The sequence below is a fragment of the Apteryx rowi genome, unplaced genomic scaffold (assembly GCF_003343035.1).
Source record: "Apteryx rowi isolate R43461 unplaced genomic scaffold, aptRow1 scaffold_589, whole genome shotgun sequence".
Taxonomy (NCBI): Eukaryota; Metazoa; Chordata; class Aves; order Apterygiformes; family Apterygidae; genus Apteryx; species Apteryx rowi.
In genome coordinates this window covers 212837-232219 of record NW_020450859.1, presented here as the reverse complement: position 1 = coordinate 232219, position 19383 = coordinate 212837, and the positions used below count along the sequence as shown (strand labels likewise).

General features: G+C 35.2%; 1 protein-coding gene across 1 annotated transcript in view; it reads left to right on the top strand.

Moving 5' to 3' along the window:
* The window catches only part of LOC112974075 (CUB and sushi domain-containing protein 3), a gene marked incomplete at its 3' end in the record, with an annotated part of 516764 nt that overhangs the window by 285184 nt on the left and 212197 nt on the right, over positions 1–19383 (top strand). The window contains exons 19-21 of the mRNA XM_026082659.1: positions 2326–2541; positions 3154–3342; positions 17892–18061. Of these exons, the coding sequence (XP_025938444.1) occupies positions 2326–2541; positions 3154–3342; positions 17892–18061 (575 nt within the window). The remainder of the gene's footprint in view (positions 1–2325; positions 2542–3153; positions 3343–17891; positions 18062–19383) is intronic.

Genomic DNA, 19383 nt, shown 5'->3' with positions numbered 1-19383 from the left:
ACCAGGGCACCCACCCCATTCAGCAAAGGGCCCACATTTTCCCTAGTCTTCCTCTTGCTACTGATGTATTTGAAGAAGCCCTTCTTGTTGTCCTTGACATCTCTAGCCATATTTAATTCCAAACGGGCCTTAGCCTTCCTCGTCGCATCCCTGCATACTCTGACAACATTCCTATATTCCTCCCAAGTGGCCTGTCCCCCTTTCACACAGTTTAGGGGAATAAATGGGATGCTCAAAACAGATGAACGGCATTCCTCATATAATTATTAGATTAATAATTTTTCAAATCCAAAACAGATTTTTGTGGTTATTTGGTTTTATCCTCTGCATAAAACACAACCCAATCCAGTAATTTCTGTATCAGTGCTTCAGCTTCTGAAGAAGGTCATGTTTAGCTGGTCTGCAAGCTCAGGAGTGGGGGCTATAAGAGGAGGAGATATCTATTTCAGAAGGTTGAACAGCTCCCTAGTCTCTGTAAGGCAAAGTCAAATCCAGCAGACTATGTCCAGCCAACAGCAAGGCTGCCCATGTTTTTCGAAGATGCCAGTGCACACTTCACACAMCACAAACATGCACACACACCAGCATGGCTGGGCTGGGCCTTTCTTGGCACCCTCATGAGCACCAACAGCACTCACCCAAGCATGACCAACACGCACGGCCCAATCCTGTTTCTTGTGTTGGGCTGATCAGGATAAGAGTTTACAAGTGTAGTGACTACACACACACACACACACACACACAACCCTSCAGAGTCCAGCCCTGGTCTCTCCAGCAGCTGGCTCCCAGATCCCAGTCCCTCCAGTTGCTGGCCCCTATGACCACAGCCCTTAGTCTGGTCTCTGGTCCCCTGCCCTTGTCCTGCTCACTGGCTAGTCTAGAGTGAAGTTCAGTGGTGGTCACACGTATACTCACGCCCTGAGCAGAGAGCTCCCTCACACAGAAAAGAGCCAGGAACAGAGTGTGATAAGAAGGCAGGACAGACTGCGGCTCCATCAGAGAAGCACACTGACAGCTCCTGCTTGCATGTGACCAGCCCTTTTTATCCCCCCTCCTCTCCAATTTCCCACACTTGTTCCTCCCTGATCCACCTTGATCCCTCCTTTTCCCTGCATTTGGCCCTAAACATCCCATAAAAAAGTTTTGCACAGTCTCACAATGCCATTAAAAAATTCCATATGCAGATCTACACAATCTTGCAAGGCCTCTCAAATACCCCGCAGTAAGTTTCCATGAGACCCAAGATAATCCTGTTGCCCTTCTTCTTATCAGTTGCTAAGCTGTGGCTGAACCTCTGCAAGGTTGCTGGTGGTCTAGCGATCAGAAATTTGACTTCTGGCCTTTGTTAGGAGACTTTTTTTKGGGGGGGAGAGGAATATTTGTTTGCTTTTCCTATGAGATTAAATGTATGTCTTCTATTAAAAATTTTTTGCCCATGAGAGTACCTGGAGGTCATTAATCTTCTTACACCACATTAATCTTGTATATACCATGTACATTGATCTTCTGAAGTATTGCATTATTAGGTAGATTTTATAGAACCTGAATCATTGTTTAAGAAGTTTTCTGCAACTGGGTATGCTTTCCCAGTGGAGGTCTCAGGAGTAATTTAGGCTAGCTAATATCTTCTACTTTCTCTTTTACTTGAATTTTCTGTCCTTTGCACCTGAAGATCATGATCGGACTCCCAGTTACAGAACTGCAGAAAAAGTATTTTGAGTTAATTTTCTGTTTTGACCTTTAAGTCCTATTTATTGTTATTGTGCTGCAGGATACCTTCTTTTCAGGATGTGTKATGTATGGTAAAAAAGCATATTGTTGACATATGCACCATCTTACTAAGAGACCTCCCTTTTGGGGGGAAGGAGTGTTGCTTTTCTGTGTGTCATGAGTATATGATTTCCTAGCCTTCCTTTCAGGATTCAGTCACTGGCACTGTACAAGGATACTGGTCACTGTAGGGGGTAAAATTTGCCTTTCTCATTCTGTGTAAAACAATTTGCAGTTTTGAATAAAATGCAGTGCATCATTTGGTATTACATCAAAACACAAGCATATATCTCAGAATTCTCTACACCAAATGTCCATATTTTTTCAGCAACAAGACAAAAGCGAAAGGTATCATCAAAACTGAAAGACCTGTGGCAAAGATATTTTGAGAAGATTAAATAAAAAARATAATTTTTAGAAATATTGGACTTAAATATAGACTACCTTAATTTTCTGAACCACCATTCATAATGAAATGCAYGAATTTAATCAGTGACATAATTACATTTATGTAAATGGTGTGATATGTAAGTCTAATTCTACTTTTTCTAACAGGGGTGCAGTTTACCTTTTATACCTTTCATCTGGAGGATCATCATGACTACCTACTAATAACGGAGAATGGCAGTTTCACACAGCCATTAGCACGTCTGACTGGCTCAGAACTTCCTTCACCAATCAATGCTGGTCTCTATGGAAATTTCAGGGCTCAGTTGCGCTTTATTTCAGATTTCTCAATATCATATGAAGGATTTAACATTTCTTTCTCTGGTAAGGAAGTACTTGGAATACCTGGAAAAAGAATTATTCAGTATTTTATGGAAAAAAAAAGGTTTAAAACTGAAGTGATTTTGATAAATACATATACCAAATCATAAAATTATGTAAGTTGTTTCCAAAGCACAAAAATTTCAAACCAATTGAAAGACCTCTGTGCCTCTATGGAGATGTTTCTGCAACACAATAAATAAAACAGCAGTAAACTGTAAGCAATATAATCAAGTCAGGGAGGAAAACAAAGCTAGTCCAATTTCAGTTAGTGAAATTCCAGATGAGCCCAGGAGTAAATTAGTCGGGCTTTTCTGCTGTACCATTATTTTAATTTGTTTTATGTACCTGCGACATTTATGGCTCATGTAAGAGCGATAAATCGTGTTGTGTTATGTATCTTAAAAACATTAAGAATGTATTCATTAGTCTTACTTTTGAATGCAGTATAATTGCCAGTTTAGCATTCATGCATTCATTTTGTTTTCAAATATAAAATCTGTATTGATGGTCAGGTGGAAATATATGGAAAATAGTGGACTTCAAGATTACAAATATGCTTGATAGAAAACACATGTAATTCTCACACAAACTGAATTGTTCTCTTTTTTTTAGAGTATAATCTTGAGCCTTGTGAAGATCCTGGGATTCCACAGTTTGGTAACAGAATAGGATTTAATTTTGGAGTGGGAGACATTCTGACATTTTCCTGCTCATCTGGATATCGTTTAGAAGGAGCTTCAGAGATTATTTGTCTTGGTGGTGGCCGACGAGTATGGAGTGCACCTCTGCCAAGGTGTGTGGGTACGTGGTCAGCTGCTTTCATTTGCTTGTATGTGTAGTCATTGTCCATGGAGTTGCAGATATACAGCATGGAAAAGCATGGTAAACACCTCTTAATTTTCAATGTACTTTCACATTCTCCATATCTCTTCAGTCAGATTTCTTTATTTTTTCTTAATATAATTATTATAAGAGCTATTAGTAGACTTCACAGTCTGTACCTTGATACTTTTAAAATTGAGGACATGATGCTTGCTCTTATTTTGGTGGATAGAAACCTGGATATAAACTTTGGTGTAGAAACCTGGATATAAACTAAGGTCAGCATTTACCAGCCCAGATGCCTAATAATGGACTCCTATTTGTTGATGCAAGTTTCCGGGTACTACCTCTATTATGGAAATGTATAAATGTAGTTAGAGCATTTAGGCCAGAATTATTTCATAAAAATAGGTCTATATATAGGAGTGCAGTTAACCTGGCCTTCCTGTGTAGTTAGAGGAGAGAAATGGACATCCTCAGAAAGCAGCACATCTGGTTTTAAAGCAATAGCTAAGATAAGTGAGAGGGTGCTCTGCAGATTACTGACGCTCTCCACTGACTTTAAAGGTAGCCGATGTATCTAGCTTTGATGAGAAACTCAACTTTCAATGGCTAATGTTGTCCAAAATGGATCTCTCCCTACAGGTCTTGATTATCAGTTCTATTGAGAACTATTAACAAAAAGTATAAAATTTCTAAAAAGTAGGATACTTATTTAAGTGTCTAGCTTTAAGATGAAAAATAAATCCTCAGTATTCAGTGTAAAATTTTGGACCCACTGAAATCAACAGCAAAACTCTGTAATTTTTTACTTTTATAAAAACATATGTTGCATGGAAAAGTTTATATGTAAAAATATCTGTATCAATGTGTGCTTGAAATCTTTTTTCTTTTTTCATGCTAAATTGCATCATAGAAAAACATTTTTTTTCAAAATCTGATTGTATAATAACTATTAATTGACTAATTACTTGCTCTTACCCAGTATTAATTAGTGTATCATAATTTTCATGTGGCAAATATTCTTATATTTACCTTTATAGTAAAAGTTCTGAACTTGACATGTGTGTAAGCAACATGTATGTTTGCATGTACGGAAGAGCTAGTTTAGAAGTTGAGTCAGTGTGGCACATGAAATAAAGTTATTTTTGTAAAGAGGATAATGATTTTTTTAACCTTAAGCGTAATAATGAATGCATGTACAGATGTGAAGACAGGCAAAATTTTAGTAATAAATTCCTAGAAATGTATGTGTATCTGAAAATGGATTTGTAAATTAGCAGTAAAGAACTTGATCAGAAACATAAATGAAAATACTATTTAGTATTAGTATTTAGTATTAGTATTATTACTATTTAGTAACTAAATGCTATTTAGTTTTCATGACATAGAAAATAATGTTTGCATTTGTGTGCTTGGGGAAAAAAAGGGAGGCTGGAACACAAGGAGTGAGTTATATTCCAGTAAAGCTTTGCTTTATGTGTTTGGGAGGAAATTGCATATCCATGTATTTTCTCCTAATCTTTGAAAATGGAAGATAGTCTCCCCAGAATGACTTCATGAATCCTTTTTTCCCCACAAATGTTCATCCTTTGTCAATTTTGTGCTTAATTTTTATGCCATGATAAATGAAATTCAAACAAAACTGGAAAGCAGAAATTCCCTTACCATTGACCACTTGTACTGGATTCAGCATTCTGCATATTGTTGCTGTAGCCTGGGAGACAGGGATCTCTTCCAGGAGCAGATGCATTTAGCAGAGTATACACAGGTAATGTCACTAAAGCCAAGTGTTTCATTAGCATATGATAAAAGTGCTTCTATTCACGCGATAAGAAATCCTTAATGATGGCGACAGTTCTAGACATGTGATGGGAGATAGTGTTTGGAGCCTTCAGAAAGAGTATGGAAATTAATAGGGTGTCTGACAAATCTGCGCTATCTATGACTAGTCCCTAGTTCACATGCTTTTGAGAAACAAGGAGGTTAGGACCAGTCAGAATTAATTGTTCTGGTGGTATTCTGATGTAGTCTGAATGGCCACAGATGGACTTTACAGTATGTCTTGGACTATTAACTATCCTGTCCTTGACTAAATTCAAAATTTTGAAAAAAATGAATGGAATCATTAATAGCTTATGAACATTCCTTAAACAGGAAAGGACTAAATCAATTTAGTAGATTTATTGGTTGTACATGACGACGTCAGTTCCTGTAATTAGCAATACTCAAGGGCCTTTGATTTTGCTTTCATCCAAAACTACTCCGGTGTCCAGTTTTCCACATTCTCTTAGAACGTCAACATCCTTTGAACCCTTCATTTTTTTTAATTAAAAATCAATGCTACTTTCCTTATTTCAGAAAGAATTGTAATGCTCTTTATTATATAAATATACTATGTGATTTTTTTCAAGATGACATGTTTTTATTTTTGTTAGATTTTCATATCAGAGCTTGTGAGGATGAATGTTATGTATGAGAGAGAAATATGTCATAACTTATGATGTATTATAGCAATTCTTAGGAGAAAGGGGAAAAGGTCTGAATTATAGGAAATGGGTATAGAACTATTTCTGTTAGCAGTAATAATGTTATTTATATAATTTGTTCTAATTTGGACAAAAAAAAATCACAATTGCAGATTGTTAGCAGTGGCTTATACATGCATAAAGCAATGTTCCCAAATGTCACAAAACAGTACGAAGTTGTTAGTTGCAAAGCTAGGCATGTAATCTACTTTTCGAAACCTTGGATTTTTCTTCTCTGTGCTTGAACTGTAATATTCTATGTGCTGTTTCACTCTTTCAAATTATTGGTTATCTGCTGTGATAATTTGATGGTACAGAACTTCATTCTGATGTTTTTGCCGTTCTTTTTGTGTTTTGCATACTTGAATATATTTAGCATTTGTAGAAGATAGCTTCTTGTCTCACCTCCTGTTTTGTCTTTGCCTGCAGATATACCCTTTGTGCATTTTACATGCCTTTGATATGATAACCATACTAAAATTTTATCTGCACTCTATTCTTCTTGGATGCTGTTCTCTATTCCTCTTTCGATCGTGTTCGTGGGATGCAGGTTGTTCTCAGTGCCCCTCTCTGGGCAGGCCTCCCGCTCCGAGGCCAGGCTGTTTGGCCAATCCACCCAGGCGCGTTAAGGCACTAGGAAGCGCTAGTTTCCGTGCTGTACCTTGCAATCGGAGCCTCAGGGCTCTTCCTCGGTTTCCCCGTTAGGATCTGTGTAGCCTTCCCACTCTAGTTCTTTTCCCCACAGATGAATCGATAGCTCCTGTTGAAGCTCATCTTGCTAAAGATTCAGGTCCTCAACAGGACTCAGTCTTTTACATAGTCTCTCCTCACAACAGAAACTCTGTCAATGCTTCTTTAACTCCGCTCCTATATTCCTGCACTCATTGGTGTCACACATATTTAACATGCACCATTAAGTCAGTTAAGTAAACCCGTATTGCACAAATTGCTGCTTTGGCGTGTTTCATGGGATACCTCTTAATGCCTGGAAATTTGGGCAGGTAACTTCCACGGGTCAAAGTTTCCAAATCCTCTCTGCTTGTACTGATTCTCTTTTATCTTCCTGTGAGGTAGTTGCTTAAAGCGTATGAGTCCTTTGCTCTCTAAGGAATCACTTTTCTATTATAGCCAAGAGSAAAGCTGTGGTGGAAGGAAACAGTATTTGCTCTGAGTTCCCCAGCTATCCTTGCGGCCTCTATTTTGATCCTCGGCTGTTTTTAGATGATCGTGGCATATGAACCTCCCACAACCATTTTTGTGCAGTTACAAAATTCCTTGCATTATGAACTTTATATGCTATTCAGAAACAGATTTGTAGCCAACAGTATTTCACACTAGATTTTGTATGTTTCTGATGCTTAAAATTCAGTGTGATTTGGGTACTTAACTCTCTTAGATTGCTTGGAATTTACCACCTAAATAAGTAAAATAATCCTCATTGTGGTGATACATGTTTATATATTTATGTGTACAGTCTCTACTTTGGTGATACATATTGCTGTATCTGTTATTTTCTTTCTCGGAGAATTGGACAAGATTCATAGCTAATTAAGTTTCATTATAAAATAAATTAACAGATTTTATCAGAAGTTTAGTGAAGAGATCTGCCTCTTGCTGACGGAATTAGTAACATGAAAAATACTGTATATGCGTATGAAATTCAGTTTCAGAATTCTCAAAATAAGTCTTTCAGATACTCAGCAGTTTTTGAGTTGGCCTTAATGAAAAGATGACCTTACATGTGTTGTAACCTTTAAATTACAGACAAAAAATAAACAAACAAAAATGCGGCTATGGCAATGTATCTAGTCTGGGATCTAGCCACGTCAGTGTAGCTCAGACCCTYAATGGGGCAWCACAGGATGGTTTTCTGTTGAGTTCTGCTGAATTTCTGGTGCCACAAAATGAGTCAAAAGAAAAAGGGCAGCAACAGAAAGCCCATTTGCCAGTTGTGAGATAGCTCTGCTCARCCTGGTTGGAAAGTGCTTCTGAATATGTTTCTGGTACTGCTAGGGATGCATACCTGCACTGGATTTCCAGGAGAGTGGGAATACTTAAGAATTAGTAATTATTGTATGTCCATAACACCTTCAAATGCAAACAAAAACAAGCTGTACCTTCTGTATTTCTGAAACTAGCTTTTAAGCATATTTTCACATTATGCCATCCCTACAGTAATGAGCAACTAAAGATCCAAGCTACCAACATTTTGAAATTCTGAGTTTGTATTATTTCTCTCTGACTTATTCCCAGTATGACTTTATTTCCTTTGCACCCCGAGGAAAAAAATAGATTGTGATCCTCTGTGTATATTAGGAGAGCATTGTGTGTACACAGTTGGAACATTTTCTAACTATTGTTGCTCACCTCTTTTTTCTTGGGCCGACAGGGAAAATGGTTAGTTTGTCAGTTAAAACAGTCGTCTTTATGAGTCAGAATTTCCTGCCAGCTTTCACCAGTGCTCTAGGTCCTGTAAAGAGAAATAATTGTTTAAATTGTATGAAAATAACAGAGAAGTAATTGATAAAGAAGAATCTAACTTTTTTTTTCAATAAATCTTAATAAGCTTTCACATAAGATTCTATTAATTTGTCAYGTCATGGGATGAAAAAATTTTTTGTAAGAATGAAAAGTTTGTTAGGAATCAAAGAGAATACTTGATAAAGATTGATCATCAGAATTGTATATTATATTTTATATTGCTTACTGCAGTTATTACTGATGTGAGGTGAACTCCATGGTAACAACATGAACAGATAACAGAAAGTTGATCAGAATAGTTACAATCAGAAGAAAACTTTGAAGAACCTGAGAGACATAATAATAAATGGACAGATAAAGTCAGTGGTAAATAAATGTGAGGTTGCTAAATGCAGTGAGGGGGGAAAAAAGGCCCAAGGTAGTCATACATCTTACGAATCCTAAATCAGTGTGATCAACCTAAGAAGCTGACTTAAGAGAAACTGAGAACAATTCATTGACATCCAGGGGTCAAAATAGAAATGATATTGCATGTTGTGTAGAAGACTTGGGACACAGACTCCTTGTAATAAATAGTGTCATTAGAAATATTTCCAAATACATCTCCATAAAAATGCTGCAGAACTAGTAAGAGATCAGAGAACAGCAGGAAGAAAGATTATTAGCTTGGACGCATTTTAATAAGAAAAGAGAGATGGAGAAGTGTCTGTTTGCTATAATAAACGGCATTAAGAAACTAGCTCAAGAGCTTCCATTCTCTCTTTCTTTAATGTAGGAAAAAGAGCCATTCATCTGAAAATTAAAAAATGCAAAACTGATAGAAATCAATACATTTCCCTTCAATTATTATTAAACTGTGGAAATATTTATGTTCAACAGTATAAAGAAATTTAAAAAGCAATTGAAARTGTAGGTGGATAACAAGAATGTTCAAAGATCTTGCCAGAGCCGTTATCAAACATCCCTTTCTGGAAACACGGAAGGCCAATGTGCTGAATCCCAAAACAGTACCAATCATAATAAAAGATAATTAGTGGAAATAAAGCCACATATCAACCTGCCAGAGAAGTGAAGTTATCTTTTATCTGCTTATTCGGATGTCAGAGAAATAAGTGGAACATTTTAATTATTATTATAATTCTTTTAATATCTAAAGATACCTATTCAAAACTGAATTTGAAATCAAGACTGAACTTTATTGTAGTTCGTTAAAATAAATTAAAAAGTAATGTTCTAGTAGTAGGTATTTACTACTGAATTTTTAAAGCCGAACTGTTCAAATGATAGAATTCTCTAAATCCCACAGGGCTTGATGGCGTGCAGCACCAGGTTTTTAACACTACTCTTTTCTAAAAATGCAGAAATATTTTTCCATATTTCTGTCTATTTAACTGGTTCTGTTAAATGACTATTTTCTTCAAAGATGAAAAACTGTGACTGAATTAAAACTACTAGTCATAAATCCTGATGAGCATGGAGCATGGTGATTACTAATGATCACATTCACTAACTACATGTGATAATTTTGAAGAACAAACCACATGCTGGTAAATTCACTTTGTATTGAATGGGATCCATACGAATACATGTAGCTATATCATTTGTGTATCTGTACATAATTTCTAATAACCTAAGGCTACCTTTTTAGTAAATGGCTATCTGGCCAATAAAATTAAAGAAGTTCAGTATATGATTCAGCTCATTTTGGGGTAGATGTCTTAATCACTGAGATGAATTACATCGCTTATGTTTTCAGCATATGTATAGTAGATTTAATTAACTAACAAACCATGTTGACATATTGTTGTCATTTTGTTTTGTTTTGTTTTGYTGGCTGTTTTTTGGTATCTGAATGAAATTCCAATTTCCTTTTAAATACAACTAGAGACATATAATGAATAATATTTTAAGAAAACTAACAATAATTGAGAACTTGATCACAGTAGAATACAGTTCTAAGTACATTTATATTTATTTAAATATGCATTGCCCTGATTAGGAAGAAGTAATATCAAATACTTTATGCTGTGAAAGATGTTTTTTTAAGCAAATAACTAAAAATGGAAAAAAGGAAGGTTTTATTCTTGGTGAATGGGTCAATGTTGAAAGCAAGTTTATTTAATTTTATAAGTTATTCCGCTTCTCTCTTTAGCWTTTTCTTTATATTCAAGACTCAAGTCTTCTTTCATATCAAGAGATAACAATCTGCAGTCTTTTCTAAAAAAATCACATTTCCAGATTTGTCATCCTTCTTGCCTCTGAAAAAGTCTATAGTTATTTGCCTACCTATCCCTTGAAATGAATTTCCAAATCCTCAACACAGTAATGTGATTTTAAGCCTTATCATTATCAGAAGGAAGAGGCATGTTATACGCAGTACTCACATTTAAATATCTTGATCTCATGCTGCTGTGAAAAAAGCAAGCTTCTGAGTTATCCAAAATTTTGATCTGTAATTCTACATCTTCTTGTACAGCTGATTACTCCTGTCTAATCATAAAACTTTGCTTTTCTTTTTATTGAATTTGCTTCTTGCTTATTCTCCAATTTGTTAAGAATATTAAGAGATTTTATTCTGTTCTCCAGCGTCCTTTCATCCCCTAAGATGAGCACCGGCTGCACACTTTATAGCAAATCCTTTATTCCATCGTCAGTAAGTCAGTATGAGGCAAAAACTGAACCCTACAGAAATGATGCTTTTCTGTTTGTTCAGCTTCCTGAATTCATACCAGGGTAAGATAAATACCAATTCCAGGTGTAAYGAAGGGTTTAGGACCATCAGGGTTAAAGGAAAGAAGCAACTCTAGCAGCAGCACCTTAGAATATAACCTGACATGGAACCGTTCTCATAGTGGCTGCTACCTGCTTGCTGTAAATGAAGGACTTGTTAACTGACTTTTCAACATGAAATCTTTAAAACTGTGAATTTATAAAAGGCTTAGAAAAGTAATCTTACTTGAAGTGGAAAAGGTGAATAAAGAAAATATTTTCATTCAATTTAATGATGCCGTTAAATTTACCTCTGCTTTTGTTTAAAACACTTACTATCATGGAGAAAGCAGTGAGAAAGAAAAAGAAAAGTAGAAGCAGGAAATTTTACACTTGACTATGTTTTTGAGGCTGCTTTATTTAGTTCCATGTATTTTTACTGTAATGAATTACTATCGGAATGGTATAGGACCTTCATCTATCAATAACATGGATGAATCTATTCATAAAATAGAATATTGCCCTATGCTGGGAAAGACTGATGAAGTATGCACTTTAATTTATGTAAAGCGCAGATGTAAAAGCTGTTTCTTTATTGGGCTACTCCCCTTTCCTCTCTCCTCTCCTCTCTGTCCCTCCCTTCTCCTCTGCTTTTCTTTTTTCTTTCCTCCCTCCTTCTTCTTTCTTTCCTCCCCTCTTCTTTTTTCTTCCCTTCCCGTCTCCCCTCTTCTTTTTCTATAAGACTGCCTGAGCGCCAGATTACCTTACCTTTTATTGTAACTGTCTTGTCAAAACTTGTAACCCACAGTTGCTTCTAGGTCTTCATAAAGAAAATAACCAAGTCTCTTCATTGCTTCCCAACTGTAGAGGCCCTTTTCCTTTGCCTTTCTCAGGACTGTACAAAACTCCTCTAGTCTGCTGGAAGACACTGAGTTTAAAATCTTTTTCCTTTTGTTCATATGCTACTTTTAGTTATGTTTCTTATTTTAACATTTGCTGTCCATTTTTCTGAATATGTCTTAATGGCAGCAGCTAAGATTCAGCGTCTCCAATGTACACACTTCGAAGGAACTGTATCTTACATTTATGAAAAACAGACAAGCAAACTGCAGGCAAATCCCTACATGTATAGCATGTTTCTTGCATCGTTTTCAGGTATATTCTGTCTGGGTCTTGGCAAGTAAAGAAGACTTTTGATTAAGTGGTAGCTTTCATGCTGTTTGCCTGTGTAGCTTCTGTACAAAGCTCAAGCCTTTGCAGGGGCTCCCTGGGGAGTGAAAAATAGAAATGTCTGAAAGATTATTTTGTGTGCAAGAAAAAAGGAATTCAGTGTTTAACTGAAGCACAATTATATAACCAGTGAAGCGAAGGTTGTACAACAGGTACATCTGCAGTAATTGCAAGGCCCTGTAGTTGGAGATCCATTAGTGAGATCCTCTGTGCTTCCCATACTGTATTGCCAACTAGAGTCTTGCTGCACAGCTTTACCCATTTCTGTGCATACACAGTACCTAAGGCAAAGGGTTCTTTCTAATGTTTTGGGGTTAAAAAGGTTTGCTTTTGTTAGTTTTAACTGAGTTTTCTTTTAAGATAGGGAATATTTTAGCAACATGAATGCTCATTTTAAGTTTTGCAATACTTACTCATATATGTTTCTTTGCTTCCTCTCAGAACAAATTATTACTAATCTTTCTCTTGTTAATCAGAAGTAAGTTTATTGCTTTAAATACATCTCATGTCATCTTGGAATATCTTCTATTTCTGTTGTTTTCTTCAAGGATAGGATGTCCCAAAACAAGCAAAATATAGCCTTTGAGGGCATACCATTTGTTAGCATTATAGTATGATAATGCTATACGAATGCTAATGCTAGTATGATAATGAAATGTTATCAGTTAAAATTTATTATATATTCTAGTATTTTGTGTAATGTTTTAACTGTTCCTGTCCATGGAGTGGAGTTTTTCAACAATGACAGTCCCAACAGTGACATCTTGAGTTATTTGTTTTTTGTAATGAGCATGTTTTAGTTAGTTTAAAGCCAAATAATGCACACTGACTGCTTAGATTCTCCCACTGGAGAATATGTATTCTTTAGTACACATTACCTTGCAAATACTAGCACAGAAGTTCACCTACCCTGCTATTTCCCTATCCTTCTTTGACTGGTTCCTTTGCAGGGACATATTGATTAAGGTATAGGGGACTCCTCCCCATTCACGTGATCTGGATCTATTAGTTATGAAAAATAATAGTAAGAATGTAAATCATTGCTTCTAACAATTCCTTTTTTTGGGGGGGGGAAGTGTTTTAGTAGAAACATCAACTTGTTGCAAAATTATGTTCAGTTCTTGAAAAACAATAACTTATCAAATATGACAACAGTGTCTTTCAGTACAAAGGTCCAGTATAAACAGTACTGTAGAAGTGCAGGTAACAGCCGTAAGAATATGTGCAAAATATACTGAAAGTGAATTTAATACACCGACATAAAGCTCTTCTCTTACAACTTGTTGCAGGCCTTATGTTCTCATATTGAGATAATCTAAAGGAATTGCTGTGCCACTGTTCGCATAGTGGTCACAAATTGGAATGAATATCATTCCTCTTAGCTGGATTTCCTTCTTTGCCTTGCCCTGATTTTTGCCATCAAGAGCAGAATCCATGCCTGTTAACTTTAGTTGCCAGCAGTGTGCTTTTGCACTAGCTGTCCGGGCTCCTCTTTGTAGTCAGTGGAGACTAGTCAGTCTGATCAGGGAAGCCTAGGGTGCAAGACATTACTTTATGAAGAGAAGTGTGACCTAAATTGTACTGAATGTGATGATGAGCTGTCTAGCGGTCGCTAAAGGAGGCTCAGGTATTGTGCAGATCAACTCTGCATATACTGCAGACACCCACATTTAACCACAAATGATAGTCATTTTGCTCTATGAAAGGAAATCTGGTCTTCTGGAACAGTATAAAATAAAAGTAAAAAATACTCTCTGTTGTTGCCCTTATGCTAATGTAAGAAGAGCAATGTTCTTTTCATTTTCTTCATCAGCATAGCATTCCCTGAAAAACTGCTGTGTAACTCACCCCTGTCAGAGCAGCAAATCACCTGGAAATCGGTTGGCGACCTCATAACTTGAGGTGTTCAAGGAAAGAATGCTTCAGTCACAATTTAATTGTTTCAGAATTGTCTTGTTATTCTCCGTTTTGTTGTCTTATTTTGATAAGACTCCTATTATCTTGCTTGCCTCTTCCATCTGCTGAAGTGGTCGCGCTTCTAAGAGATTTATGAGAAACAATTTGTTGACTGCTGAATTTAGATACGCTTTCTGAAGTAGCTGTTGATTTTCAGTCTGCTACCACTGCTGCTTAAAGATGAAATCCGTTTACGAATGCTTCCATTTACTTCCCATAGAAGCTTCTGTAATGTGTTTAGTCTCCTAACCAAGAGATACAACATCTTTTCACAATATGGAACTGCTATTTGTAGTTCTTATCTTTTGATTCCAACAGTTTGTCTTGAAGAAAAGACTGACCAAATGTTTAYCTGTAGCTGCACATCTCATTTTGCCATCCGATAGTTATTTGTGGTTAGCATTTCATCAACTGAATTGTGAGAAACCTTGCAAAATCCTCCTAATAGAGCACATATGAAAAAATCCCATTCATTGAAGAATTGTTTTCAAGTGATTGAATTACCCAAACAGATGCATTTCATTCCTCGGTTACAGTAACAATAGCATTTACACAATTACAGAATTTAAATACACAAATAAATCATAAACTCATCTGTTCTATTATGAAAATTTGCCACAAACACATATTCATAACAAAAGAAAGCATAATAGTTATTTCTTATAACAGTTAATAGCTTGTTACATCAGTATTTTCCTGTCATTATTTTTTTGAGTTTTTGTTTATTTTCATTTTTAACACTGAAACAATTTTACATTTCTGGTGAAGTTCAGAAATAATGATTTATTTCAGCTATATCATTTTACTCTATATGCTCAATTAAAGTCCTTGTCAAAACATAGCTGGGTGTTTTCTGTTGTTGACCTTAGTACAGTCACTCTCTCACAGAGGAATATTTTTACCTTTTTTTTTCCCTACAAGGAAGATATGTAGGGTAGATTCTTAGTTTCAGCTAAAATAAATATATGTACATTTACCTTTGTCACTAAAAGAACATGGATTTTCTTTCTACTGAATAAGGAATTTTACTAAAATGAAACATTAAGACAGTGCAGAAATGTTTGGTAATAGATATAGCTCTAGTTGTTTTTTTAAAGGACAGTCTTAACCTTTCTGTTCCTCTGTCATTTTTCCTTTATTTCTGAAATAGTGATAGGGATAGTGTCCTATCCCTTTCTCTTTTCTCTTGTCTTTCATTATTTATCTATTTTTCCTTCATTTTATCCGTTTATCTCTTCCTTCTGTCTCTTTTTCTGTCTTTCTCTCTGTAATGTCTTTTAAGATTTTCCAAACACTTTAAACAAACTCCATTTATTATTTGTATTTATTTTAAGCTTAAGAACTCAGTTAATGTTTTTTCCCCTGACTCGGCACTTAACCAGACATACAGATATTATGCTCTGTTTTGTTTTATGCTATAGTACTAACATCAATGAATACAAGGTAAACATAGATTATTTGAAGTTGCATATGTATTTTAATGGAAATAACTGTCTGTTAAGGTTTAGAAATCAAAGTGGAATCTGAGAGATAGAATTGTCTATGGTATAGTTTGGCAAGTCTTAAAATATTGATTGCATATCTTCCCTTTTTGATACTGCACTTATTCAGAATTATATTGTTTTTTAAGTCATAGTTTACACTGTTGATTTTCTGAGAAAGTTCACTATAAAAACTACTTTTATAGGCTGCAGTGTACACTGCTTTGGAACTGTAATGATTTAACTAAATGCTATGGGACACGTTTATCTTTTATATTACAGTTTCCAAAACTACTTTTACTAAACTTGCTTTCTTGCAGGAAACAGTGAGGGTTGAGGTCATACATACTGTGTTCCAAGCATCTTAAAGCTTTTAGTCTACCTCAATATTAAGAAAAGTACAATCAGATGTATAAATTTTATCTGACATGAACAATTTCGTTATTTGTAACAGAAAACATAGCGTGGCTCTCAAATATTAGTTAAATGGCTGAACAGTTAGTGTTTGATCTATTTAATGTAATATTTAATGCAATAAATAGCTTTCCTCTTTTGACTTTTCTGTCTCTGTGGAATGGAAGAGGATATCCTTCAAACTTTAAATTACAGTTATCTTACTCTTACGTGCTGTAGTTCAAACTGACCTATGCATCCCCAGAGTTGCAAATACCCACTTATTTAAGAGTGAGATAAAAGGATACACATAATCATGTAGACTAGAAGGTTCCCTGCTTCTACTTAGACTATGTTTATCCAAATATTCTAAGACAGCATGATGACTTCTGAATTATTTGGGTATTTATTARGCTTCCCTATTGAATTAAACATAGACATCATGCGTTTCTTCTGCACCTGTGTCTGATCTATRCCTGATTTGGCTTTCTGTACAATGTTGCTTTTAGCTGCTTATAGAAAGAACAGTTAATCAATTATGGTTAGTTATTTAACATACAAAACATTTTAATATCCTGCATTTCTAAGATTTCAAACAATAAGTCTGGTGACGGAATTATAATGATGCTAACAGTTAGAGGTCTTAAAACAGATACCAAATTGTTTAAATGTCTTTTCAATCCATTAAAATGTCACATAGTTTTACACAATAGAATTTCTTATTTTGTGCAGTCTAATCATATTGGCTAAAATGCATGGCAGAAATATTGCAGCGAGCCTGGAAACAAACATAAACCCAGGAAGTTTAGTGTTAAAGTTAAGTTTAAAATGAATCTAAATCCATTAAAAAGTGAGAAAGTGCTATTGTCTTTGCACATAATGACCTCGTATCAGGACTAAGGAAAAAGAGGCGGAAAGAATTCTAATATCTTGTTAGTGTTAATTTAATTTAGCTGGTACCTTAATGCCAAAAATGTCTTAATTAAAATTATGTAAATACTCCAAAACACGATAGGATTTTTCATATTTAAATTTTCTGTCTGATTAATCTTAATTAGCAAAGGCCTCAATTGTGAGGTTACTTTTCTGAAATAATTACATTTCATTCCTTTTTTTCTTTTTTCCTGGGAGTAATTGTTTTCCTACTTGTTTATTAATTAGATGGATTTTTTAAAATTTATTTGGTAAGTTAGAATAACTCTTTCTTTTCTATTCTTATTTACCCCATTCACTATGCTATTTATTTTAGTACATTGACATTAGAGAAAAATTCTCTTCTGTCATTTTTATATGTTTGAAGATGTGCATATGTGCATATCTGTATATATATGTGTGTATGCGTATAAATAAATATATACATATAAAAAATTCTGGAATATTCTTACTTCCCTTTAATTAGCATGCCTTTAAGAATTTCTGCATTGGAGAAATAAGCTTTATTAAATACAAAGTATATTTCCTCCAAAACAAAACTCAAGAAAGATCCTTCAAAATATTCTGACTACAGAACTGAACACTTACATGATTATAGCTCTCCATATTGTTTAGCATACTTTAATATAAGTATTGCAGGAATTTAGCTTGCAGTCTTTCTATCACTGTCATGAACACATTTTTAGAACTAGACTTTAGATGTGAATAAATGTTAGTCATGTTGAACTAGGTTGCATTAACATTCTCATTATCACCATTACTGAAAATATTTACATTTTCTATTAAAATATACCTTAACATTTTCTTTTACTTTCAGCTGAATGTGGTGCCTCCACGACAAATAATGAAGGAATCTTATTGTCCCCCAATTATCCTCTTAACTATGAAAACAACCATGAATGTATTTATAGCATTCAGGTACAAGCAGGGAAAGGAATCAATATTTCGGCCAGAACATTTCACTTAGCCCAAGGAGATGTTCTTAAGGTAGGTAATCCTGTAACCTATTTGATATTTCTAAACTGGTAGTGCTTTAAACCACTTAAGTTTATCTACCTGTAATAGTACAGTATAAGGTAAGCTTATACTGAGTACCTCTTTTAAGGGAAACCTAAGAACTCTCAGGCAGGTAAAGAATAATGAAGATCTAAAGTCTTTTAGAATGAAATATGGCGACGGAAGGCAGTTAAGTTGAAAAAAAAAAGTTGGTATTATTCAGTGTTACAACAAAAAACTGGGTGACATACATTCAGTGTACAGTGCCCTTTTAACTATATAATAGGTGAGATAAGGAAAGCACCACGCAGAAATCAAGGTATTTCTGAGAGGCRTTCAGACAAGGCTTCCGTCCCCAAACACAAAAGAATTAGCCCAGTAATATTTCTCAGTTAAATCTCAGTCTTTGAAGTACAGATTTTAGTACTGCAATGGATGATGCATTAATCTGTTCTTCAGAAGAGCAATAGACAAAATGTTGGCAAGGAGTTTCATCTTGTTCTTCAAGTTTCTTTTTCTGTCAGCTAATGTGTTAGATTATTATTGCTATGCAGCAAAATTTACAATTTGAAGTCTGAGTTAGCTGAATATTCTCCTTAACTTTTAATATGCTAATTAATCAAGGAATGGGGTCAGCTGGATTCCAGCTGAATTAACTGTCCATGAATCAGATTTATACCTGACAAGCCGTATGAGTAAAACAATGAAACAGCTGGGCCGGGAATAGCCCGTTAGAGTGGAACAGYCTGTCCGACACAAATAAATCACCACCCTTCCTCTTACTCACCAGGCAGAAAAGGAGGAGCTCCCATTTTTCACTTCTGAACTGACAGAGAATGGAAGCTTCAGAACATACAATTTTTTTTCCATTTATTTCATTTAATATGCATTTTTTTGCTCTTTGTTGTTGTTGATATAACTGCTCTGACTACTTATATTAACGTTTTGGGGGGTTTGTTGTTGGTAGGATTTTTTTGTGGAAATTATAAGAAATACATAGCTTCCTTTACATTTTTTATAGCTATAACCTGCTCTTGATACTGCCACATCTTGATTCATTATTAACAGCAGTTGCATGAAGGCATAAGAATGCTTTAAGATCTGTAGAGTTACTGCATGACAATCCATTTAATATTTATCTTAGAAACTGTAAAACAGTTGTTTCCTTCTTTGTAATTGAACTGATAACTGAGCTTGTGTGCTATAATGCTTCCATGGTTCTAAATTGTTAGAGCAAACTGTTGGCGAGGGAGGCAGGAAAAAGAACACATAGTTCTCAAAATACCAGAACTTTCACCTCCATCCACCAGTTT